Consider the following 27,062-nt stretch of genomic DNA (forward strand, 5'->3'; position numbering starts at 1 on the left):
GAGTTAAGTAACTTTCTCACATTGCCAGTAATGTCAAAGTCAGATGTGAACCCCAAACTGCATGGCTCCAAAGCCCATCACAAAGAAAACCCATTTCTATGGCTGTAGTTCAGGCTTTGGCATTACTCAAATGTTTTATATACACACCTACTATTGGTGATAAAGTTGAGGATATAAGATCACTGTTCCTGGAAAAAGTTTCAACCATACACTCAAGGTGGTGATTTAGTATATCATCTACCTATTTCATAAGCCATCTTTTACGGTTTCAACCCAACCACTGCTTTAAAGTGAAGAAAACTTAACATTCTCTACAATATATTATTATTATCATTAATTAATTGCAATAATATATATAGGTTACTTTTCTTTGGGAAATGCTGCTTTCCCCCTCAAATGTGATTTGCTAGTGCTGCAGATAAATTTTTGAAAGCTGAAGTTTAAACTTTGGAAAGAAAACAATTTTCAGGAGCACCAGGGTGGCTCAGTGGTTGAGCGTCTATCTTTAGCTCAGGTTGTGATCTCGGGGTCCTGGGATCGAGTCCTACATCAGGTTCCCTGCTTCTTCCTCTGTTTGTATCTCTGTCTCTTTTCCTGTGTCTCTCATGAATAAATAAATAAAATCTTAAAAAAAAATTTCTCAAACTAGATTTTAAGGAATTAGTCTTTGATAGTAAATGCAAATAACAATTTCTTGCGAACCTACTATAAGTGCTACAATAACTTATAGCCCTACTATAAATGCTACACGTGTTTTAGGTCCAGGAATAAATGACTTTTAGCTCTTGAAAAACAAATATGTACGTAATTAATTGTAATAACATATAATAAGTGCCAGGGAAATTGAAGTGTTCACCAGATGCCATAGGTATACTAGAAAAGGAGTAATGAAGAATTTTGGGGAAATAAGAGAGAGAAGCAGATGAACCTGTTTTGAAAGAATTTTACTATGTAGTAAAGACAAGAAGAAAAAACATTTATCATCCCATTTTTTTTTTTAGTGATCCAGTTCTAATATAATATAATTAAATGATCACAGAATAAGCATATTTACCATTAGGACCATAGAAAAGAATACTGGGAATATGACTACCTGGATATATCTCACCTCTTTTTACGGCCTAGCTTCAATCAACCTGTGTCTCCTGAAGCAAGAGGTTTCTGGGATTGCGGACAACTGAATATGAGTCCGACAAAGGAGACTTAGTAGGGAGAAACAGTAAATGACTTTCTCTCCATGGGTCAGGCAATAAACTGGGAAGTCGAGTCAGAAAGCTTCAAGTTGAGAATTGGTATCTAAAAAATCGTGAGAAGAGGTTAGCCTCAGAATCCAGAAGATACAAAATTAGATAACAGACCCAGAGGAGCTGGCCTGGTCTTGCTGTTTGGGAAGAATCTGAAGAGTTGCTGAGTGGTGAGGCCTGTTGCCACCTTCCTGACGCAAGGAATGTTGAGGAGACTGGCTATCAAGGAGATTTCATTCCAATACCTTGGGGAATGGTAACCTGCCTGCTGCTTCATCTTCATGTTTTTTACTTTCACCTCTTTTGGGACTGCTATGACTTAGGATACTACAGAGCCAGACCTGACCCACAGTGAGCTGAAAAGGTCTGCCTAGAAATCACAGAGAAGACAGGCAAAGGTGGTACCCAATGAAAAGGACTTGTATAACAAAAATTAAGGATACGTGTGAAGATCTACGTACACTGCAAAAAAAGACTTCCTGGAAAAAAAAACCTCATCTTCAAACCAAAATGAAAATTAATAAATGAATTGAAGATGAGGTTAGTCACTGCTGGGATTTGAATCAGTCATCTAGAAGACAAGTAGAAGTAACAGCTTAAAGCATAGAGCAGAAATATAAAGAGATTAAAAAAATAAGAATACCAAATAATAAATCTGAAGGATATAATAAATATTTAACATTTACTATTAGGGATTCCAGAAGAAATCAAGCAATAGATGAAAGATATACGATAATAAGTAACATAAAAGATTTCTTAAGGACAAGGGATTGTATACTAAAAGGGTGCCCTGGTTGTAGGCAAATTTAATACAATAAAACATATAACAAGACATAGCCTAATGTATTTTTTAAAAAATGTAACAATAAGGAGGAATTTGTAATTTTCTCTAAACAAAGATTATCTGAAAAAAAAAAGCTGAACAAAACATACCTCTCATAGGCATCATTAGAAACTAGAAAAACAACTGTGTAACGTGTATGAAACTGAGAGCAAAGAACTGTAACCCCTAATCTTATACCTAGCCAAAACAGCACTTCCTTTTTAGAGTTAAAGGCAGATATTTGTATTTACCCAAGAATGAAACTATTCTATAGGTCTCCTCTTGTTGGCCTTTGGGAAAAGTGTCTATATGAAAAAAAGGGAATGTCTTGGAAGGAAAAGTAATTCATATCTCCTTTCTAATAATAGTAGAGAAGTATATATTTTAACAGAAGTACTAGGAAAACAATGTAACAAAGTACTGAAAAGGCACAACTTCCTAACTAAGGGGGAAAAAAAGAATCATAGTTAATTTTATCAAGAGAGAAGAACAACATAAACATGTACTATGACCCTTGAACAACAGCAGGGTTAAGGATACTGACCCCTTCCATCGCGCTCAAAATTCCATGTATATCTTTTGACCTCCCAAAAACTTTACTATCAACAGTCTAATGCTGTCTGGAAGCCTTACCAATAACATAGTCAATTAACACATATTTTGTATGTTACATATATTACATGCTATATTTTTTTAATAAAGTAAGCTAAAGAAAATGTTATTAGAAAATCATAAGGGCATTTACAGTATTGTACTGTATTTATAAAAAAAGAAATCTGTATGTAAGTGGACCTGTGTAGTTCAAACCTCTATTGTTTAACAGAAAACTGTATATAAAATTGAAAGAATAAAATCTAATGCATTCTTTATTTCATTAAATGTGCGCAAGCTAAAGGCTTTCTTAAAAATGGTGACTAATATTAGCTTCGAAAGCAAAGGTGCTGAAAAACACTTAAAATACACTAAAAGTAGAATATAAAAACATCAGTTAAAAAATCATGCAACTATATACAAAAGAATACAGAAGTAATATATATTAACAGATAATGCAGAATTCAATGGGTTAAAATTTAAATAGACTAAGAATGGACATAATGTAATAAAATATCCCTTTCAAAACTGAATGGAATATAGTAGACAAAAATATGAAATGATACAGAGATTGGAATATTATGACCAATATACTCATTTTAATAACTTACATTCTTCAAAAGAAAATATAAATCTTCTTTATTTGTCCACAGAATACTTAAAAAGCTTGATGAGATACCTGACCATTAAAAAAAAGCCTCAGGAATAAAAAAAAATTAGATCATACCCAATTAAAGATCACATCCTTTAACAAAATAAATAAAGCAATAAATGCCAAGAATGCAATTTAACTACATACAAATTTAAAACCATACTCTTCAGTTATTCTTAGATCAAAATGGAGATAAAAACTGACATTACCAATTCAAGAAAGTAGGGAATACAGAACCTCAAATTACTGCCTCACATCACTAAAATGAGAAGGAAATGTATCCTCTTCATCACATTCCATATTAAACTTGACAAGAATATTAACAGTGAAATAACAAATACCTCAAGAAATTGACAAAAGAGGAGAAAAAATAAAAAGTAAAAAAAAATAGAAAAATAGATGAATTTGAAATTGCTAAAGTAGAAAAAAAGTTACTGGTAGCCATAAAATTCACTTAAAAAGCTGATTTTACGAAATGAGCAATGGAAGAGATCAAAGTGTTTCAATTATGCAACTGATGGAGACAAAAAGGAAAAATACCTAAATTAGCTGTGGGAAAGAAGTTGAGTGACAGGAAAAATGAAAAGCATTGTAGAAGAGACTGCAATTATTTGGCTAAACCTTTGAGAACTTGGAACAAACTACTTTTTATAAAAATATAAATAAAATCAATTCAAAAGGTCCAATCAGTATTGAACAATTTGAATAGGTGATCATAGAGCTATCTCTTAAAATCTCACCAGGACCAGATGGATTCAAAGATGAATTCTATCTAGATTTTTAGAGTTGGTATCAATTTAATCTCAAACCTAATGACAATTATATAGAACAAATATGTAGTCTAATCCCCCTTAAAAACAAGGATACAAATATATCAAATTAAATCCTGCCAAAGAGAATCCAACAATATGGAAAACAAGTAAGGCACTTAGATGAGACAGAGTTTACTTCAGCAATGCAGGAGTGATTAACTATTGGGGACACCTGGATGGCTCAGGGGTTGAGCATCTGCCTTTAGCTCAGGGTATGATCCCGGGGTTCAGGATGGAGTCCCACATCGGGCTCCCCCAGAGAGCCTGCTTCTCCCTCTATGTCTCTGCCTCTCTCTCTCGTCTCTCATGAATAAGTAAATAAGATCTTAAAAAAAAAGTAATTATTGGAAATCTAGCAGCATAATCCATTACACAAACAAATGAAAGAAATAACATAATTATAAAAATAGATGATAGAAGGATATGCTTAACTTTGCATCCGGCTTTTGAAAATCACTAGGTCGAATGGTAATTAAAGAAATCTACTTAAAGATAACAAAGATCTATTAATAAAAACAAAAATCAGTATTTTTTCCAAGTGGTAAAACTGTTACAATTAAAATCAAGAATGAGACAAAGATGTCTGCCATTACTATTATTACTCGTCAGAGTCTTGGAAGCTCTAGATAAAACATTGAAATAATAAAATTAAATGATTAGTATAAGTATTGAAAAGGTAGAATAAATCTTACTACATCCAAAGAACTCTGGTTTAGAAAAACCCACTGTAATTTAAGAGTATGTGATAAGTTGGATAGAAGGTAAAACATAAAATTATGAACTTTTTATATATTAATAATAAGCTCCTGGAAATGGATATAACAAAAATATCTTATTAACAGTACAATAAAAAATAATAAAACTCTTAAAAATAGGTTAATTGGAAAAAAATCTATATAAAGAAAATAATAAAAACTTATTGAAGGACATTTATAGAACACAATGTGTCTACAAAGGGAGTTTATTCAATTAGATTTTAAAAACTTGATATAAAAATAAATTGCACTAAAATCTCAACATATTTTTTCAACTGGATAAATTATATTAAAGTTTACATGACAGAAGAAATGTCTGAAGATAATCAAGGAAATCATGAAAGAAAATAATAAAGGAGACTTGCTCTATAAAAGAATAAGTCATAGCACAGAACACCTCAACTCCAAACAATATAGTATTGGTACCAATATGTATGAGATAGAAGAGAACAGTAAATCCAGGCAATGGTCCTAAAATATATGAAAAATTAATACAGAGCATGATGGCATTTCAATTCAGAGAAAAAAGAGTGCTTCTTGCTCAGTTAGCCATCTATCTGGAATACAACAGCATAAATTAGTATCTCAATTTACAGTATACAATAGGTAAATTCCAGCTGGGCTAAAAACTGAAATGTAAAGAGTGAAATGATAAAAACCACATTAAAAATTTAGGGAAATTATTTCAGTCTGGGAAAAAGAGCAAAAAGGAGAAATATCTTTTAATCTACATATGAAAACAAGGAATTATAAAATTAAAGATGGCTACTGTAGACTACATAAAATTACATAGAGATACAAAATACAAACAACAGGTAAACAATACACTTGGAAAAATATTTGAATGTGGAAGTTAAGTGCTGAGTATTACTGCATTTATACATCTTTTGAAAATTTATTAGAAAATTGTAAACCACAAGGAGGGATGAAATATGAAACTGCAATTTTCAGGACACCAAACCAAACAGCCTGGAATTGCACAAAAAGCTGTTAACTTGCTAATATTCAGCAAAATTTGATAATGGGAGAAGGCTTTATATTTATTACTTGACAAAGAAAAATAAAGACCAGTGATAGGAATAAAGGTTTACTGATAGAAATGTAAAATGTTTTAGCCATTTTGTTTTTTTTTTTTTAATTTTATTTATTTATGATAGTCACAGAGAGAGAGAGAGAGAGGCAGAGACATAGGCAGAGGGAGAAGCAGGCTCCATGCACCGGGAGCCCGACGTGGGATTCGATCCCGGGTCTCCAGGATCGCGCCCTGGACCAAAGGCAGGCGCCAAACCGCTGCGCCACCCAGGGATCCCTGTTTTAGCCATTTTGGACAGCAGTCAGGAAACACTACTCAAATCCATCATTCATCATCTATCTACCATCTGTCTACCTCCCTCTCTCCCTAATTTTAACAATCCTATTCACTCCTGTGAATCTGTGCCATTGAAAGAAAAACACGCATTTGTATGAATGCATTCAGAAGGAAATGGATGTATCTTTGAATTCATTTTCACAACAAAACACTGGAAACATGGAGGCATAAAATATCGTACATGAAGGCCCTACACTGTTACAGAGCCACACCAAAGAATGACAAAGAAACACAAGGGTTGATTAATCAGAAATGAATTCAGAGAAAGCAAGATGGAGAGAAGTATGTATAACATATGCCATATTTGGAAAAAACAAGACTAGCCCCATATATGTGTGTGTATATATTTGTATATGCATTTTCATTTAAAATTATATGCTATGGGGCACCTGGGTGGCTCAGTTGGTTAAGGATCTGCTTTCAGCTTAGGTTGAGATCCCAGGGTCCTGGGATGGGAGTCCCACATCAGCCTCCCTTCTCCATGGAGAGCCTGCCTCTGCTTCTCTCTCTCTCTCTCTCTCTCGGTCTCTCATGAATAAATAAATAAAATCTTTCAAAAAAATTATATGCTATGAGAATAGTATAAAAGTATGTATATAAAGTAGTTAAAATTCTATACCTTATAGGAAAGAGAAGCTAGGAAGAAATAAGTGGGGGGGGGGGAAGGAGAAAAAATACTATACTAATAATGTCCTAACATAGATCATCCCATTTATGTATTAATGTGAAACCACATATATGTACGTATCCAGAATTTTAAAGAAAATCAATTAAAAGAAAGAGAAAAAGTTGTGATAGCTATCTATATTATTATGTGTCATAAAAGAGGATAAGATATATTTTAAGCACCTTAATTTCATCATAGAAGGTCTATGTCATATATATCTTGTTATTTATTTTTCACTGTGTTGGCATAAGTACCTTTAAATATATTAAATACTTTTTTTAAATACCCCTATGGATATTTAAAGGAAATTAATATGTACTGGCGCTTTACTAAAACTCTGTCTTCAGAATTTATACTATAGGAATAGGCTTCAATAAGGCTTGAAACCCAGACTCATTAAAAATGGGAGACAGTGAGTTGAAGAACATTTCCTTGAATTCTTTTATTCAGTAAATGATCAGGAATGCACTGTGGTTGTTTTGGGGTCACTTGCATTTGGTAAGCCGGCAGACACATCAACTGGGACTCTACAAGAGGTAAAAGCCAGCAGGAGGTTATTAGGCCCCATGGGAATGGAAGGAAACAAGCTTTCAGAAAAGCCTAATACGATTTTTACCTGAAATCTCACTGGTAGATGGGCTCCCAAAGGACATGGAATTTTGTCCCTTCAATTTGAAATATGCTTCTTGTCTCCTAGCTCTGATTATATGAAAATCCAGTATTATTTCCTTACCTACACCAGTGGAACTTGTATCCTTTGCCTGTGTCTGTGTTTTACTCTTGTGTCATCACTGCACATGTTAGAACACTGCCTTCATTCATTTGTTCAACAAATATCTGTGCAATGCCTACCACAGGCTCCGCACTGTGCTAGGTACCCTATGTGTAAACTCGTATCAGGACAGCTTTTTTGTTTCTTGAGTACATCTACTCTCCGGAAAAACTTCAAGACATCCTTGCCTACCTCTGTAACATTAATAGCTTCCTATAAAGAGTTCCTACAATGGATGTGCTAGAGAAAGTGCTACTTATTGTAGTGTGGTGGAGTGCCTTACACTGCATTCTGTACAACAATAAATACTATAGAAAGGTTCGAGTGCATTTGATGATATCTGGCCAGCTTACCCATAATAACTCTGACTTCATTGTGGAAGAAGGGCCTTCTATGCAAGGCATAAAATCCAATTGATTTTTATGAAATAAGATGCTATGAAGAAGAAATGCATTAAGTGTACCGTATCACAATAATTCCACTTTGTAAGCTAAATGGCTTTTGGAACATTGTTGAAAATGCTGTCACTATTCTGAGCATACATAAAAGAGCAAGATAAGGCCAATAATTTAAAAGTCAATGCTATTCCTATTCAAAGATTTCTTTCCTCAATTAATAAAGCATTTTCTCCTCTGTGTCAGTTAAAAATAAAATCCAAAATAGCTCTATATGATATGATCAGACACTGAGCGATATGTAAGTTATGTTGATTCTACAAAGTTTCTTTATTGAATTCTGAAGTTGCTGCTAACCTTAACTTCTAAATAAGGTACCTTATAGAATCTATTATATACATTTTAAATGATACATTTCTGCATGGGCTGCATTTATCAAATTGTTTTAAACTTTATTTCAGAAAACCTGATTAGATAAATTGTGTAAACATGTCTAAGATAATGGTATATGAATTCAGACAGGAAAAACAAGTGATCTAATTTCTGGAACAGAAATCCTCTGTAGCTTTTTAAATCAGACAACAGTTTGCAGGGAGTTTCGTTAGGTGGATTAAAGCCTGCATTAATGGTTCTTAATCTTTGTTTCTGCCCTACACACCTGAAGAACATGGTACGCTTCTATCAATAATGGGGACGTGGTGACAGTGGTGTTGAGAGTTGGGTAGTAGAGCAGACTGAAAACTAACCAACTGATCAATCAACTATCTGACATGAAGAGATGATTCTGACAAATGCTCTTCAAAAACTGTCAAGTTTTTGAAACTATGTAGAAGATTCCTGGATTTAGCAATTTTAATTTTTATTTCTGGTGACTCTAAGTGAATTCATAGACTGGTTTTGTATCTGGCATCTAGGTACTCAATGAATATACAATTAAATGAAAAAAAAGGAATGAGAGAGATGCTTTTTAATATCCCTTACTTCTGATTAAGGCAAAGCAGTATATATTGCTTTCTCATTTAACATGCCGACAGTAAATGGAACTTCTTACAGGGTTTTAGAATCTAGCATAATTAACATATATACATATCTTTTGACTTTATAGTCTACTTTTGAAAATCTATCTAAGTAATACCCTTATATATCTAAAACAGAAAGGTCCACCGATATTCATTTTAATGTGCTTTGGAAAAACAGAAACACACTAAGTGATCATCATTTGGAAATACAATGTACTTCTACACTATGGTGTATTATTCAGCTATTTAAAAAAAATAAGTTATATTTAAACCAATTCACATGAAGAGGTTTCCTCAAGGAGAAAAAGCAATGACACAAATATCGATTTAATTTTTTGTGGAATTAACAGTTGCAAAATTCCCATATATCACTGCAAATGATTACATAATGAGAAAAATATGGAGAAGATAAACAAGTTCCTAATATGAATACCTAGGACTATCAGTGAGGGGCAGTTATGTAGATGCTGGCAGTAGGTTAACAAAAGTAAAAACATTCAAAACAAAACCACTACATGCATGCTATGATGATTCTATTTATGTAAAATTCCCCCTCCCCTGATATTCCCCTCCCCCCTTCCTTCTTTCTCTCTCTTATACATAAAGTCATGCAAGAAAGCTTGCTTAATAATTATCATAGAGTATGGTACAATAACAGTGTGTATTTTACTTGCTTTCATTTTTATGTATTGTTTGACCTTTTTACACTGTTTGGATTTCTTAAAGTGCCTAGGAAAAATATTAAAACTATATTCATTCTGAAAATTAAATGCTTAGGGTGAATTCCTTCTTGGCTCTCACGGATAATAAAGATCTCCAACCTACTGACAAATCAAACTCTGAAGAACTAAACCTATTAATCAATCTATTAACTAACCAATTAATAAAAACACGTAGATACATATTCCTGTAAGAAACATTTGTCTTTTGAAAACATTTTTCCCTTCTAGGGTTAGTCTATTTTTTTCTTTGAAGGCCAAATTTTTTAAATGTTAAAGAGGCAGAAATAATGAAATAATAGCAGCTTAAGCTATTTCCTAAAAGCTATTCTCAACACAAAGAAGTCTCCAGCCAGCCGCTCTCACATAAATCCCCTTCCCTAGATTTGAAGCTGAGGGAAGAAATTTACTTTCTCCCCTTAAAATTCTCTCGAGGAAATCTGTTTAAGCTTAAGTGTATTCCCAAATTTATTCAACCTTTCCTCACTGAGGAACACTCAGTTTTCTTCTAGGCTAGAAAGACTTTTCAGATATGCTAAACTGTAGAATAAATGAACATCTCAGCCATGATGACAAGGTTGTTCAAAGACTCTGACTCAGGCCTACCACCCAATCCACACCCCTTTCAAGCAATATGAAGGGGGCACTACAGTCTAGTGGAATTCCCTGGGTCCTGAAATCAGGTAGGATGCATTTCAAACCCTGTGCCACCTCTCATGAGCTATGAAACTTGGTAAGTTATTTACTGTCTGGAGTCTACTGCTTCATCTCCCTACTCTGAGAGATGCAAAAGAGCCTCAACGAACTGAATCTTATAAGCGCTCAGCCCAATACCTGGTACTTCATTACCAAACAATAAATACTGATACTATTTTTATATGTTTCTGTCTATTCTCAGAATGTGTCGGTATCAGAAATGACTGCTTCTATGGGTATGTATATGAGTGTTTTTCATATCAAAGGAAGGGCTATCCTTATTCTTTAGCTATTTAAAGAAATGCCATGCATCATAATATATTAATACACTATTCTACTTTCCATGAATTGGGGGAAGCAGAGTTGATTCAGGAACATTAAATACTTATATTTAAATGCATTCTCTATCTCTACGTCATGTGATTTTAGCTAGATCTTGCCCTTCCTTTTACATATATGAATTTGAAGAAGGGAAATAGAAACAATGTATTTTTTTTAAATCAAAGATCCAGTGAAAATTATCATGATACTGTTGAGCACTGAATCATTAATCATCACTTGCACAGCCAAGAAAATACTTCAGTTCTTGCCAAATGCACTGTTTACTGAAAAGAGGACAGCATTTACCGCTGAAAAGATAACATACTTGGAGAAGTAAAATGAAACACAGAAGTAATCTTGTGTATATTAAATATGTTTCTGGAACCCATTTAATTTGTGATTTGAACCTCAGAACTCCTAAATTAAGGCCATGTACATGAGGAATTGCCTTCCCTACCAAACTGCACTTGTTTCACACTTGAACATTTTTCTGCAGGAACAACCACTAAAACACATTAGCTTAAGGTGGTTCTCACATTTCTTGAAAAAGCATCAGTAAAAACTGAAATTATTTCCTAAGAAGAAATGTCTAAAATTCTTATAATAATATACATTTTCTTTAAAATAATTCCTATTTACTAAGATGAAAGTAAAGCGAAAAGAGGAACAAAATCAATGACAAGTTTACTGCTCAGTTAACAATTTGGTGCATTTTCTCCTATTCTTATTTCTTTACAAGGTTAAATTTTTTGTCTACGTAGTTATAATCCTGTTTGTTGTATGTGCAGGTTGTGTTTGTAACCTGCTTAAGATTTTTGTATTGAGTAGTTAATTAAAACAGACATAGTATTAACTTGGTGACTTTATATTTCCTCTACCTTTGTGATCCAATGTTCTGTTTTCTGTTAGGCTTCAAAAATAATGTCTGAGTTTAAAAAATCATTTAGTCAGATGGGAAAATAATTTACTCATACTATGTAAACTAATTTGACCTTTTCTCTGTAACTTTGACAACCTCTCGTGCAGTTCCTGAATTGGATGTTGAATTTGATTAATAACCACATTCAGGATCCAATATTTTATATAGGAAATTTCCCATCACCATGCTTTTAAAGAAGATTAAAGAACTACTGTGTTAAATCTGTTTATTCTGTGGCAACGTGAAAGGTTACAGGGGAAAAAAGTCTAGGTTAATTCTCTTATGTTCCTCTTCAGTTATGGTTTCTTTTCATTAACTATCCTGTAATAAAACATTTGGTCACTGTCACCGGTAGGCATTAATTGCCAGGAAATACATATTTAAATAGCTCATATTTTAGAGCACTTTAGTGATCACAGGATTTTAAACAGTATCTACTTTAGATTAAGATGTCAGAGGTATCAAAGCTTGTGAAGTGTGATGTGAAATAGTCCATATGCTAGACAAGAATAATCTCAATTGAAAGCCATTGCAGCATCATCACTGTTTTCCCAATGCTTGAGTGACAGTTCTTAATATTCAATTAAGAAACTTAGTTACTAGGCTCAGATGCAGACCCAAACCTCAAAGAAAACTTAATTTGTTTGACCCTTGTAACCTGACAGTTATTATTTTATTTGAGCTTGTGTTTAATCCAATGACTGCAACAAGGGAACCTATGTTCCCTTGTTGGGAACCATCATGATTATGATCATTATCATCATCATTTTTCTCTACTATAGAGAGATGGTCAGGTCTTATAAAAGTCAAGTTAAGGGGTGGGGTGGGAGCCAAGGGTCTGGCTGTAAATAAAGTTGGGACATTTAAAAAAAATAAAAGTCAAGTTAAGTTTCTTTGAGATATTGACTTTTTTAAAAAGGGAAGTTGTTAAGTTCAGAGAACCTCTCACATATTTTTTATTTGCTAACATAAGCCACAAGATCTAATAAGTTCTCCAGTTTCTTAGACATCTTCTAAGACATCTTCTTAAAGTAAGATGGGGCAAAGTTTTGCCTCTCCTTTAATATAATGTGATTTTACTACAAACACTTAGATCTATAATTGAATTTGTCTTTGGTTAGTAAAGTGTTCACTTTATACATGTTATTCCTCCAACTGTTTTTTTTTCATTACTTTCACATATTCTTTCAGCTGTTTTTTTTTTTTAAGATTTTATTTATTTATTCATGATAGACACAGAGAGAGGCAGAAACATAGGCAGAGGAGGAAGCAGGGGGAGCCTGATGTGGAACTCGATCCCAGGACCCCGGGATCATGACCTGAGCCAAAGGCAGACGCTCAACCACTGAGCTACATGGGTGCCCCTCAATTGTTTCTGTCTTACATTATAACATACCAGTCAACACTTGATCATTTATATAGAATCTCCTTTGTGTATCTAATAATCTTCTTTGTGTGGTTCAGTTTCAAAAGGAAAAAGAAAATGATCCAGTTCGCTCACTGCAGTTAGAGACATAGCGGATAGACATAGAAGAACCTAAATTAGGGATGCCTAGATGGCTCAGCAGTTTTAGCGCCTGCCTTGGGCCCAGGGAGTGGTCCTGGAGTCCCATGATGAGTCCCCATTGGGCTCCCTGCATGGAGCCTGCTTCTCCCTCTGCCTCTCTCTCTCTTTCAATCTTTGTCTCAGGAATAAAAAAATAAAATAAAAAATTTTTAAAAAGAACCTAAATTAGTGCAATTTATGCAGTCTTTCAGAATATTTCCCAGGATTTTTCTCTTTATTTTACTTTTTTGCTAACAACAAAAAACCTATAAAACCTTTGAATCTTACCATTATATTGTCATTCTTATTATACTTCTATTTCAGGGAAAATATTCAGCATTGTAGTATATTTTTTTAGAAATAAAATTCATACCCTGGCTCTGACAATGCCATCAAAAATACAGCACAATGTTTTAAATCATGTTTTTCCATCTTTCAGAAGGAATGACAACATAAATATGACCCCAACAAAAAAGGACCCAAAAGAATAAAAAAATATTAATGTATAAGTAATGATCTCATCTCCATTTGTGTTTAATTTTGACACCTACCTCCTTGCTGTGCTGTCTGATTTCAAAATGGTATTTAGAAAAAAATTCTGGGGTGATTATTTAAAATGCCAAAGCAGCTATATTTGCAAGTGAGCTCATGTATGGGACTATTTACAGATGTTCTCTTCATAGAGTATTCAAAATTTTTAGTATAGTAATTCCCAGGGACATAATTTAGGTGCTCTTTGACAATTTACCAAGTTCAGAGCAAGTTTTGCTTAAACAAACAATGCCCTTATAACATTCCAATATTATGAACAAAAGAACTAAATAAAAGTTATCTTATAAAATGTTTTACATATACATGTTATAAATTCCCTTTTTATATTAGTATGAATAACCACCAAATGGAAAAATTAAGAATTACATGTGTATGCATATATAATTATGTATTTTTTCATTAAAAAACCCATAATATATATATATATTTTTTTCCCATTCAAGTTAGTGGGACAAGCATCTCTTTTCACATACCTCTGCTGTATACAAGAAACCCAGAAGGTATTGTAACTCTGGTATGCTATCACTGATTATAAAAGAGAGAGAGAAAGAGGGAAAAAGGAAATATACACCTCATTAATCATTTTAACTCAGACATGATAAATGGTATTTAACAGTATCTTCCACAGTGCTAAGAAAAATACTATTGAATTTCTGCTTGGTGGTATCCGGCCTATTTTTGAGACATCAGTTTGGTTAACAAATTCCCTTTTAGTAAGTGCTTAAAGAAGATGGCTGTATGTAGTCAAGGGAAAGGTAGAAATGCTCCTAGTTTGACATTTTTTTATATAGGTTATTCTTAAAAAACAAACAAACAAACAAACAAAAAACCCGGCAGCTGTTCTTACTTTTCCATAGAAGAACGAAGATACTCCTACAGTTACTTCCCACAGGAAATTATTCCCCAGAGACTGCATTTGTGACGTGAAACTCTTCAGCTGAAGTTCACGTCGTTTCTTTCAAGTAAGACATGGGATGTGTAAACGGAGGAAACAAGTTAAATTTCAATCCTAAAATGTATATTTAAAAATGCAAGTAGTGTAACCAAGTGGTCATTAACAAAATACAATGGATGGCTTGGGGCAGGGACAGACGGAGAGAAATAGCGTATGTAAGAGTCAAATAAATTTGTGATTTTCTTATAAAAACTCACACAGCCAACTTTTATAGGCATTTGCAAATTTAAAAGCTGTGCTTTCTGGCATGATTAGATTTATTTTCTGAAATGCAAGTTCTAAGAAAAGAATCTTATGCTTAAAAGGAGCTAACCTTAAAATTTCGTGCATTTTAGAATGACATATGTTCAAAATGTCATATGATTGATGGGTGTTTTTGTATTACAAGAGAATAGCTGTATACCTTTTATGATTAAAAATAGTCATCAGCTTTAGTCTGGTATTTGGGGACTTTGCCATTGAGTGGGAGCTAGATGAGGAGCTAAGGGGTGAGATGAGAGACTCACAGGGTCGTTGGTGGTCCATATGTTAAGTGACCTGGCACCCAGAAAAAGCAATTAAATTTGCCTTTGTCTCCCCGTTTGAAGTGAATGTAGTTACCTGTTCAGAATACTGCAGGTGCTTAGTGAGCTATTAGCTCCCAGGGCCACAGCAGTTTCTCAGTGACAGAAAGGCCTCCACAGGGGAAAAAGGGCAGTAATACCTTTTAATTTGAATACCAACAAAATGGAAATGGATGCTCACTTTATTGGTAGCACTTATTACTGCAGAAGTGTTTAGCAAGTGAGTATTGGTTAAAGAAGAGTACAGCAAAAAAGGATATACGCCTTTAACTGTCCAGTCACTTTGCTGAGAAGCTGAAATAATCCTCAGGTGAATATATCTGTTGTAAGTCACTCTGTTAAATCAGCTGCTTTCACCAACTGTGACACTATTCAGGAGTCTAGAGGAAAAGGCCTTGCTTTGCCTCAGGCCACGCTTCTATTCTTTTTGCTTAATGTGGAGATGAGAGAAGAGATGGAAATCTCAGGTGAAACCTCCAGGAGCAAATGCCCTTGTGCATTACAACTTATTTTTCTGGTCTCCGAGAATCTAAAATAGATTAGTTTTGGTGTCCTCCTGATTTCAGCTTGGTTGGCCAGCTCCTTGTGAGCAAAGGGGCTGCATTAGCTTCTGAATTGAAGCATTTATGCTGTGATACACAGTTTTCTCTATGAACAATTTGCTAAGCTGTTTAAAAATCACAAAAGAAGAAAGGGACATAAAATGTACCATTAAGTCATTCCACGAGATTTACAAAGGCTTTAATGAGTTAGAGATGGATGAAAAAGCCTTTTTTGATTCATTAAAGATATCCATCTGATTAGAAGAGATTTTCATCACCTTATCAGCTAATCCAATAAACTGACTATCCATTTCAAAATGACTCCAATTGGATTCATGTCCATCAGAAGGATTTTCTGAAAACCCCAGAGTATTGTGTAAAATTGAAAATTATTATCAAATTGCCACTGGAAAAAATTTTACTAGATCCTGATAAATCTAGAGGATTAGGGGAAAAATGCCCTGAGCTGAAAGGTTACCACAAATCAAAAGTTCAGCCTGCATAGTCCTCTTCAAGATTATTATTTATCAGTGAAAAAAAAAATCCCTAGGAGAAAATCAGTTTTAGGTAGCTAAAGTAAAACCGTTTCATAAGGAAATTGTTTGGTATTTTTTTGCTAACCCCATACAGACCTTGAAAAAACTAACATGGCTTTGTATATCTGGAAAATATTTTAAAATGCCATACCAATGAGATAGCTAATGCATGGGATCAGCTAATCAAATTTCCAGTTTTTGGCTGGTGTAAGCCCCCGTCTAACAAAGTAAGATTAATGGGGTGTTAAAAGTCTGTATGGAGTTGTCAGTTTTATACTACGAATAGGGTTAATTTCATCCAAATGTAGAAATTTTAAAAATTAATGTGAATGAACTGAGCTTTAATAGCCTTTGCTTTTAAGAAACTGTGTTTGCAGGACCAGTCCTATCCACGCTGCCTAGCTAATGGGGAAAGCTGAAGGAGGAAAGAAATGCCTTTCAGGTAATAGAGTATCATAAGGTCAGCTACAATGGAGGAATGCCAGACGTTGAAATTTGCAAGTAGATAATTTTACCTATCAGACTAGCCAAAAGCATTTATTGTGGGCCAGTATCTGATACTACACAGAAAGACAGGCCCCCTTTATCTTTTCTCAAAATCACTTTTTACACAGTCTCCACAGGAAAACTAGGGTGAAGATATTTTGCCCTTTGTGGGATACTTTGGGTAATGAGAAGGAGTCTTCGTAAACCATCTCCAGCATTTAAAAAAATGCAGTCATCCATATTATTTGTCCACATAATGCCAAATGCTTGCATACTTGGAAACATCCAGATGTCTGATTGTGTTTTTCACTTGTCATTCAAATGCTACAGTCCCAGGCTAGGTCTACGTCTAGTTTGAATTGGGTGGTAGTTGAAGAGGCAAGGGCAAACAGAATTTCAACAACACCTTTTTTTATTGCTTCATACGCTTTGTTTCCCCTGAGATAACTTCAGCTTAAATCATGAAAGAATACATTTTCAGGATCCCCAAAAGTAGTAAAATGCTTACACTGAAACAAATCCACAGTGTTAAAAAATGACATCTCCTCGGCATGATGTAGGGGGCTGTATGCCACACGTAGGCAGATGATCCCCAGAGCCTCAGCATCTGGCACTTAGTTTTGGCACCCTGAGGATAAAGGGCAACAGACAAAAGGCTGGCCTTCTAAGATCAAACCTTCAGTGGTGTGATTTAAAGAGTACCAAGGATTATACTTCTCATCAACTATCTCCCACATCTGGACTAAATATATTTTCTTCATTTTGCCTTATTTTCTATGTTATAGAGAATCCTTAATTTGTATTCATAAATATCAGCCCTTTTAAAGTATAATCCCCTCTCCTCTGATGGAATGGTTATAAATTACATGTTTTTTTTTAAAAAAAGATTTTATTTATTTATTCGTGAGAGACAGAGAGGCAGAGACACGGGCAGAGGGAGAAGCAGGCTCCCTGCAGGGAGCCCAATGCGGGACTCCATCCCAGGACCCCGGGGTCACACCCTGAGCTGAAGGCAGACGCTCAACCACCAAGCCACTTAAGTGCTCAAATTACATGTTTGTTAAGAATGCATTTAATATGACTTGATGTTCTAGCTGAGACCTTAAATTGGAGTAGAGGATATAGAGAGTGCAAGAAATACACTAAGCACTCCCTAAGACAGGCCAGACCTCAGCCAGGGACTGAGAGGAGGAAGAAGGCGCGGGTGGGTGGAGGGAGCTGCAGCACACACTGGTGAAAACATAGGGAAGACGTCGTGCCTACCTTCACGGCCTTGCCTCCAGCCTGTCCTTGAAGAAATCTTGGTCTCTCTGGGGCATCGCAGCGGGTTGGGGGCCTCGTCTTATTGCCTTGTGTTGATCACTGCGTGCTCCACTGCTTCTCATAGGGCCTAGCATATAGTAGATGCCCAGCAAATGTTTTTTGAGTACATCCATAAATGAAGAAAAGAATTGTGTGGTCTTAAATTTCAAAGACTCTAGGCTCAGAGGAATTTCGGGAAGTCCTGTAGTTCAACTTGTCTTCAACTAGCACTTAAACCAAACTAAGAGATAGCTTTCAATAATTTTTTTAGAAAATCCCACATCCTTTCCTCAAAGCATATTTCAGCATCATTTAAAAAATCTATCCTGAAACCTTCCTTCTATGACTCAACAAGATCATCTTCCTTATTAGAAATAAATCTTTGCCTATTAGTTCATCTTCTAACTTTTCCAAGAACTTTTGCACACACTCCTTCCTTCTCTCGAGAACAAACTGACTGCTCATGAAATAGGACAGGGTTTACGGTCTTTATTTTAGCATAATTTATTTGATATTACTACACTTTTTAAAATGCAGAAGTGGTAAAATGAGAATGGTTTGAAGAGACTTTAAACAAAGTTCAGGAAGATAGCAGTCTTCAACTTTTCTTTCTTAGAATTGAAGAAAGCCAAGGTGCTCAGAGGTTTCTCAGGAGTTTGCAATGAAGGCAGACCGAAGACCAGAACTTCCTTCACTTCAATCCGATAACCATGTCGTGCATACTCCCTGCAGTCTCTGCTATTCACACATGCTCGCTTAGGCCTCAGCTTCGACAGGAGACCCTCATCCCTTTTAAATATAACATGGGCATTCTACACAGAGATGGATTTCCTTTCCTCACCTTGACTCTAACTTATAATACTTGGTTCTACTTTCCAAACTGGTTTGGTTGTGGGATAAGCCCTGAGGGTAAACCCATTCTGAGACTAAAACCAAGAGTCTCCAATGGCTTTTATTAGGTCATCGTCAGGAAGATAAACTGTTAACCCTACTTGAAAATGATGACTTTGAAGGAAGTTATGAACTAAATGTGCAGAAAGCCTTTTTTCCTTTCCTTTCCTTCCTTCCCTTCCTTCCTTCCTTCCTTCCTTTCTTTTACTTTTTTTTTTAAGGTTTTATTTATTTAGAGAGAGGAGAGAGCACATGATTGGGGTGAGGAGCAGAGGGGGAGGGAGAAGGAGGAGGAAAGAATGTCAAGCAGGCTCCACTGAGCATGGATCCCAACATGGGCTCCATCTCATAACCCTGAGATCATGACCTGAGCTGGAATCAAGAGTCTGACGATTAACTGACTGAGCCACCCAGGTGCCCCTCCTTTTCTAATATCTAACAAAGGGTACTTTCCACAGCATGCAACATTCCACACTCAGGCCATTCCTCGGTCCTTGGCTCAGCATCAACAAGTTACAACCCTAACAAAGAATAATAGAAGTCTCCGTTTGTTATTTTCCTAATTTGTTCCAATCGCTGCTGAGAAGTGCCCCCTACATGTCCTAATCCTGACAACCCTGAATGGCTGTGCTAATTTTCTTTGTATTTCGATGGGAACATTGAAATTCATAGATTTGAGGTGTTTCTAGAGACACAGTTAGAAAGTGGTAGAGCCAGGACTTATAACCTGATCTTTTCCAGTTCCACTGGGCCACGTGGTCTGAGAATGATAAGACTGTTCCCCTTATTCTGAGGTAAGAGTGGCAGCACCAGAGATACCAGCTCACTAAGCAGAAGTAGCAGTTACTCCAACCTGTGTCTGTTTTTCTTAATGTGGAGGCTGCCCTCTATTTGCTTAAAACTGATTATCTTTGTAGTGAGAATCAACAAATAATTTGGTTTTCCATTTTTCTAGTTTTTATAAGCTAATGACATTAACCCCCAAAAGGAAATCCTATCTATACACGTCTACAGCATGAAAGGAAAGCTCAGGCTTTGAATTCAGGCAGATGTGGATTTGGATTTGGAACTCCACCTTGTTAAGTGACATTAAGCCAGATACTTCGTCTCTCTACATTACGGTTCCCTCACTTATAAAGATGTGCTAACGCCTTCTGCATGGGATGGTTATGAGCAATAAGAACACTACAGGAAGAGGTCAAATGTATGGCCCACAGGAGAAACCAAAGAATTATGTTTTTTTTACGATTATAAGTATAATATTGATTTTTATTAGTGGTATAGCAGTAATAATGATCCTATTTATCGTAAGTTTTTTGTTTTTTCTATAGGACAAGATTTCCTAAAAGCACAATTAACGAGTTATTTTGTTACTTGTAATAATAATAATAATCATGTTTGCTTGTGAGGTATTTAAAAGGTGTCCTTCCACCTGTCCTGTGATGAATGGGTTTTGTGTATCTTTGGAAATCCTATCAGCCGGAAAGTTAACTTTGTAAAACATGCTAAGCTGGATTTAATTGTTACGTATGACTCTTATTCTCTTCAAAAACACAATACAAAATTTGCTTGCAAAATAGGGACTGTCCAACTTGGTGAACATAAATTATTAGCCACACTGGATTACAGATTTTATTGATATTTAGTAATATCTGGAGAATGATTCTCAATGACTGCTTCTTACTACTCTGTATAATATCTGAATAATGTTATACCAACTCTTAAATATCAATCTTGTAAAAAAAAACAAAAACAAAAAAACCACAAATGAGCAGCCTGGGGGGCTCAGCAGTTAAGCGTCTGCCTTTGGCCCGGGGCGTGATCCTGGAGACCCAGGATCGAGTTCCAGGTTGGACTCCCTGCGTAGAGCCTGCTTCTCCCTCTGCCTGGATCTTTGCCTCCCCCCCTTCCCCCCCACCCCCCCGTGTCTCTCATGAATAAATAAATAAAATCTTAAAAAAAAAAAACAAATGAAATGACTTACGGACAACAGAGAACTGTCACGATTTTAAAATAATGTTTTTGTTTCTGCTATAGGTAGACTGATGTCACACCACCATCTCTGCTTCCCCTGTTATTGAGCTGTGCCTCCCTGTGACATTCCCTAATGGGTACTGGCCTCACGCTGTTTCAGTCACGGCCATCTTGATGGGAAACCACATCAAGCCTTGGAAGTATGCAAGTTGGTCTGTATCTACTCTTAAAAATCTCAATACTGAAAAGCATTCTAGTGCTTTTGCTTATATAAGTGCTCATAAAATGATCTGCTGTTTCAGCAACTCGTAGGCTAGTTAGACGGTGGTATAAAACCATCAGTTATCACATGGTAATATCCTTTTATTAACCACTGAAATATATCAAGACATTTCTTGACAACTGACAATGCCAGATGCGATTATTGGCCTAATGGTTAATACATTTGCACTTTCTTTTACTGAGCTCTTTCTGCATACTTTTCCTTTGTGTAAAACATTTTTCAAGTGTGTGACAGCATCCTAATTTTTCAATATCTATTTTAAAATACATATTTTTACGGGCTCTCAATTGGCTTTTCAGGTTTCCTGCATAAATTTTATTCCTTAAAGTAGAGATACTCCCCAACCTATAAAGCACCTGACTAGCAAACATTCTGTACTTGCAGGGGGTGTGTGGTTAGCCCTCCTCTTCTGTCCTTTAAATACCAACCACTCATCTTCAGTCTGCTTCTGACCTCCAAGAGAATTTTTCTTTAGAAAATACTGTTTTCTTAGGACTGGTGCATGGAAAGATTTGAGTCAATCATTGCTAGTTCAGTTATTTTGTAGTGTTTGGAGTTATTTTATATATTTTTTCTTTGTGTTCATTTAAGATCAGAGTCAACACTACTTAGACATTTTTTCACCGTGGACTTGTTTCCCTCAACTTGCACTTGTTGCCTCAGTTCTTCCATAGTCTCTATCCTCTGCTGTCTCCTCCTCTTTCCTGTGTGTCTCAATTGTGAGCCCTCAAATGACTCTAATCAGAGCTAAAAGTGAGTGGGCACACCACCATCAGGGAAACGTAGTATTCATTTAAAAAAAAAAATTAGAATTGACTCACAAAACCTTGAAAGTCGTGAAAACTGTCTTGAAATTTCTTTGAGAACTTAAAAAAAACAACAGCCTATCTCTCCCTCCTCTTTAAATAAACCTCATTTCCTTTAGGATCCAAAATACAATTAATTTATTTTCGTCTTATCCAAGTTTATGTTAACTGCTTGCCCCATTTTCTCTAATTTTCATCACATATCTAGTCTTTCAGGTAATATTTCCTTTTTAGGTTTGTGTGGAGACCAAAGCATTACTTACTCTGCTGCTACAATGGGCAAATGATTTTGAGGTTGTAAATAAATGGTTTCCTAATGAAACTTTGGGACATAAGAAACTTACTCTATTTTGTGGGATAGTGGGCAGAAAGTAGCCCACACCAAATGATGCTTAGCACAGGGAAGCCGGCAACGATCACAGGGCATTGTTCTCCTGTAAAGCACCCTGGGCATTTCTTGACTGCCACATGTAGACTGTATATATTTGGGAGTTGATGATGATGGAGAAGGGGACAGCCCACACAGGTCTGCATTCAGCAGCATCTCTGTCACTTCCCTCTGCGAACCTACCCTGACTCAGTCTATAGGTATCGCTGTGGTACTGTTTTCACGTTACAGGGGTCCTACAGGAGGCTAGTGGCTGCAGGACATAAACGGTCTATCTCGTTCACAGTAGCAATCTCTACAGAAATCTTTCTCCAAAGTGCTTAGAGGCATCTCCCTTTGACCTGAGGGCATGAGAGTGGGAAGGGCGTGTGTCTCATAGTTTGTTTTACTAAAATGTAATGGGCTTGGGGATGAGGTGGATGGGGTTCTGATCTGAAAAGAAAAGGGAAAATAACAAAGTAAGCCTAATGGCACTTTATAAGCAACAATTTACACTTTCCCATTAAGCTTTACACAGATGACGTCATGTAATTTGCCTCAAATTTCTACAAGACAAGGCAGAAAGCTATCAATAGTCATCTTAGAGGAAGACACCCAGAGTAGAGGAAGGTGAACTTTTCCGGAAGAACTGACGGAGCTTTTGGGTTGGAATCATGGAGAGAAGAATGAAGACTCTAACTCAAATTATTTGTCAATTGTTTAGTCTGGTAAAACTTAATTGAGCTTTGCCAATAGTTATGAAAACCTGTATCTCTGGTATTTAATTTGCAAGAGTCTCCAAGACATACTTAAGTTGCTTTTGATAGTATTTGAAATTCTGTAAGTTGAAAGTGAGACACAGGCCTCCAAGTGTAAGAGTTATCTTAAATGGAGAACCTGAAAGATCTGAGGTAAATTTAGAGCCCTAGAGATTGAGACATCCCCACAAAGCACTACTTTCATGTCTGGAAAAGAAAAGCTATTTTTGGAATATAAATGGTTGGAAATCAAACATGATGGAGAACCCTCTTTGCTAAATGTTAAATATTCAGGTCCTCTTGATGACCCAGTGTAATTCAGTTAGACCCAAACGCCTAATGTCTTTTTAGCGAGACCAATGATAAACTAAACACATGGTTCCAGGTGAATTAAAAAATATACTTTTTGTAAAGAACTGAAGTCTTTTGATAATCAGGGAAAAAAAAATTCAGACAGAGGGGTAAAATGACATCTTTTGTGAATCTTTCCTACTGTCTGTTCAGTCTCCTTGATGAATTCCATTATCACAAAAATGACCTTTCCAGTTCATATCTCTTTTGAGGCTAATGCAATTCTTCTCCATTCTGTTATAATGAAAGTATTACATGGATAACTATCCAGCATTATCTTCCAGAAGGAGAACTAATTTGGGAAAGAAATGAAGTACTTTAATATAATATCAAATCTCTCTCCTTATTTTTTTTATCCTTATAGAGACCTGGTGGGTAAAACTAAGCAAGTTCATGCACATGGTAAATACACGGAGCTCCCTGCCTAATGTAGAAGTAATTTTTATTACCACATTGGTGAGTAGATATATGAATGCTTAAAAAACAGAGCCTCAGATAAATTCAGAGGCATAAGCTGCTGAACATGCTGCAGACACCTTTCTGTTGAATTTTCTTTCTGGAGATGTGTAAATGAAAAATATTAAGATCTGTGGCACACTTCCTAGATGCACTGCAAGTTTTGAATGTGCACTGCCTGTCTCTACCTGTGAGAAGCGTCAAGATGTGCTGGAAATAGTATAAACACTAATTATGTGCTCTTGTTAATTGTATATCTCTTTGAAGTGGTAGCAAACTGCAAGCTAGTGTGTGGTGGAAAGAGCCAGGGATAATGATGGGAAGCTTCCTCGGACAGGTCCATGCATGCAGAAATGTAAAGTTCTTGGTGAGCTAAAGCATGTTCTCCTTGAGAAACTGACCCTGATTTTCAGTCCTTTCTGAATAAATCATTTCTCTGAGCACTATAATTAATGATGGTATACTGACCAGTTTAGTTAGCAAGCATATAGCACACAGATCCACATCCCTAGGATGATGCACATCCCTAGCCAGGTCACGTGGTTTTTGGTCAGGCCTGTCACATCCTTTGCAGGGGGGCAATTAAATGAGTATATAAATCCCTGCTTGTTCCACATGATAATGAATGTCTTAGTGCAATTCCTCAGAAGAGGTAAAACATTTTGTAAAAATGCCTTTACCATTACACTCCCTATGAGACAATTAGCTGGCAGTGATTTTAATTGCTATGTTGTGGATGCGGAAATTGAGGTTCAGAGATTTTAAGTAGTTTACCTGGGTCATAAGTGTGGGCTACAACAATGCAAATTACATTAAAAATCTGGGAAGCAGAAGGCAACTAGATAGAATAAGGAGCCAATTTACTCAGACCTTTACTGATTCTGAAATTAATGTCTCCAACAGTTAACATGTCCCAAATTTTGTTGAATTTAGACATCAATTAAATTAACTTCATGGAATTAAACATGAGTTGTTTCAATATTTTTAAAAAATGAGAGTAATATTAAGAAAATGAGAAGTGAAAGCCTCATTTGGCTTTATATAACTGTCAAAATAGCCAGGATAGCTCAGGGATTTCTCTTCCAATCTGCCATTGTGTTAACATTCTGGGGTTACACTATTTACTTACGACCCAGTGAATAAGAACATTATTAAAAGGTAAATATTTATTTCTAAATTTGTGGTTTCCATTTATGCAAATCTGAATCTAATTTTATTTTATGTCTGCATATCCTTCACTTTCTACTACTATGGTGTTTTTTTTTTTTTTTTTTCTTTTTTTAACTTCTGCTTATACATTTTAGTTCTGGTCAAGTATGGTGACATTAAACTCTAACCCCCCAGTAGCACTGTCTCTATGACTACCTTTCACATCCCTTTCAAAGTGGCATATTTCCTTTGGCTGGGATGCTGCAGGTTTGGGATTTGTAGATCAGAGCCTGACTCTTAACTCAGTCCTCCAGCTCTTAATATACACTTTTCATCTATACCGTCCTTGACACCACACAGACATCCCATGTTGGAATCTTTTTTAGAACCTCGATCTGTCTGCTAGACTAAACAGAGACAAGGAAACAGGTAATGACAGGACTGAAACATGGTTTGGGGATCTTGGGAGGAAAAAAGAAAGTAAAAAAAAAAGTTTTTTGATGAACAACATAGTCACCCAAGCTTGTGGTGTCTCATCAGAACCTCTCAATGTTTGGAAGTTTTCCCAAGACTTGCCCTAGTGAGACAGCAAAGACTTATTAGATCATTGTGTCTGCTTCCCCACCTGGGCAGGAAAGAGTCTCCCATACGGAGAACATATGGCTTGGTCTTAGATTAGCAACAAAGAATGTCAGTTGGCAGACAGATGGAGGAGAAGCAGAGGATCGTGTGAGCTTTGCTAGTCTGGACCTCAGAAATGAATTTTAAAAAATCATATCCAGTTAGTTCAGTTATGAAAATAAACACTGACCAACCTATGCAGAGCAAGAGCAGCTAACATTTACTAAACACGTATTACAATCCAGGCACAGTATTCTGCAGATCTTCTCTTCTAATCCTCACCTCAATTTTTTTATTGTTTCCATTTTATAGATGAAGAAAGTGAGGTTCAGAAGTGTGGGGTCACTTTGCCCAAGGTCACACTGCTGGACAACTGGCAAAGCTCCGAGCCCCACCCAGAAGTCTGATTTGAAAGTCAATGCTTTTCGGAGGTAATAGTGCAGAGAACATAAAAATGTCTTTAATATACCATAATTTTCTAGTTGCTTGTTTCACTTTTTTTTTTTTTTTTTTTTAACATAGACAAAGGGAATCCTCCCTCTCTTTTTTTTTTAAGGGTAAAACTCAATTTGCTACAACCTGATGCTTATATTGCTTAATGATATTGGGAATAAGGAAGCAGATTTCGGAGAGTAAGAATGAGAAAGACGTTACATAAATACGATGTAATAAAGTATTAAATCATAAATGTTGGTAGCTATTCCCCACCTCCGGGCCAAAGGGGGAAGATTCTTAGTTGCTGGTTCAGACTGAGAGCTGTCCTTTGTTAACCAGAACCTGAGTGCAGGCAGGGGGCAGGTATCTCTTCCTAAAAGAAAGGAAACAGGAACACAGTATTTATCTTTACCATGAAGGGAGGGGGATTGAAGGTGGGTGCAGTTGTGATTGTTTCGTTTTTTTCTTTTGTACTTCTAGTATGATATTTTTGTTTTTATTATATCTGTTCATATATTTAACTTCAGTTCATAATTCATGACCTTAGAGGTAAAGTTGTTAGAGAGATGGTCTGGGAGTTGAGGGAGAGAGGGAAAAGAGTCCTAGCACAGTGGTGGGCTGTGTGGGAGATGTGGAAAGGCGCATGTGGGAGATGTAAGTTAGGCGCTTACTGGAGACTGTGAATTGGAAATCATTTGATATTTTCCAAGGGACTCCAGTAAAGACTTGAGTTAA

General features: G+C 35.8%; 1 protein-coding gene and 1 long non-coding RNA gene across 37 annotated transcripts in view; one reads left to right on the top strand and one right to left on the bottom strand.

Moving 5' to 3' along the window:
• The window catches only part of LOC144292263 (uncharacterized), a 110,584-nt gene that overhangs the window by 73,891 nt on the left and 9,631 nt on the right, over positions 1 to 27,062 (bottom strand). For 2 of the 7 annotated variants that reach the window (XR_013359713.1, XR_013359716.1), the window contains exon 2: positions 15,813 to 17,562. This is a non-coding gene — a long non-coding RNA (uncharacterized LOC144292263). The other 5 variants (XR_013359715.1, XR_013359714.1, XR_013359711.1 and 2 more) reach the window with 5 other exon arrangements.
• The window catches only part of LOC144292196 (uncharacterized), a 165,509-nt gene that overhangs the window by 45,846 nt on the left and 92,601 nt on the right, over positions 1 to 27,062 (top strand). For 19 of the 30 annotated variants that reach the window (XR_013359698.1, XR_013359705.1, XM_077862232.1 and 16 more), the window contains 3 exons: positions 10,717 to 10,750; positions 24,031 to 24,122; positions 26,205 to 26,323. Coding sequence is in view for 19 of the 30 variants with exons in the window: in XM_077862232.1 (XP_077718358.1) it covers positions 10,717 to 10,750; positions 24,031 to 24,122; positions 26,205 to 26,323 (245 nt within the window). In the remaining 11 variants the exon portion in view is untranslated. Of the gene's footprint in view, positions 1 to 10,716; positions 10,751 to 18,852; positions 21,024 to 24,030; positions 24,123 to 26,204; positions 26,324 to 27,062 lie in introns of those variants that run through there. The other 11 variants (XR_013359686.1, XR_013359700.1, XR_013359687.1 and 8 more) reach the window with 2 other exon arrangements.

The sequence above is a fragment of the Canis aureus genome, chromosome 2 (genome assembly GCF_053574225.1).
Source record: "Canis aureus isolate CA01 chromosome 2, VMU_Caureus_v.1.0, whole genome shotgun sequence".
In the NCBI taxonomy this organism is placed as follows: domain Eukaryota; kingdom Metazoa; phylum Chordata; class Mammalia; order Carnivora; family Canidae; genus Canis; species Canis aureus.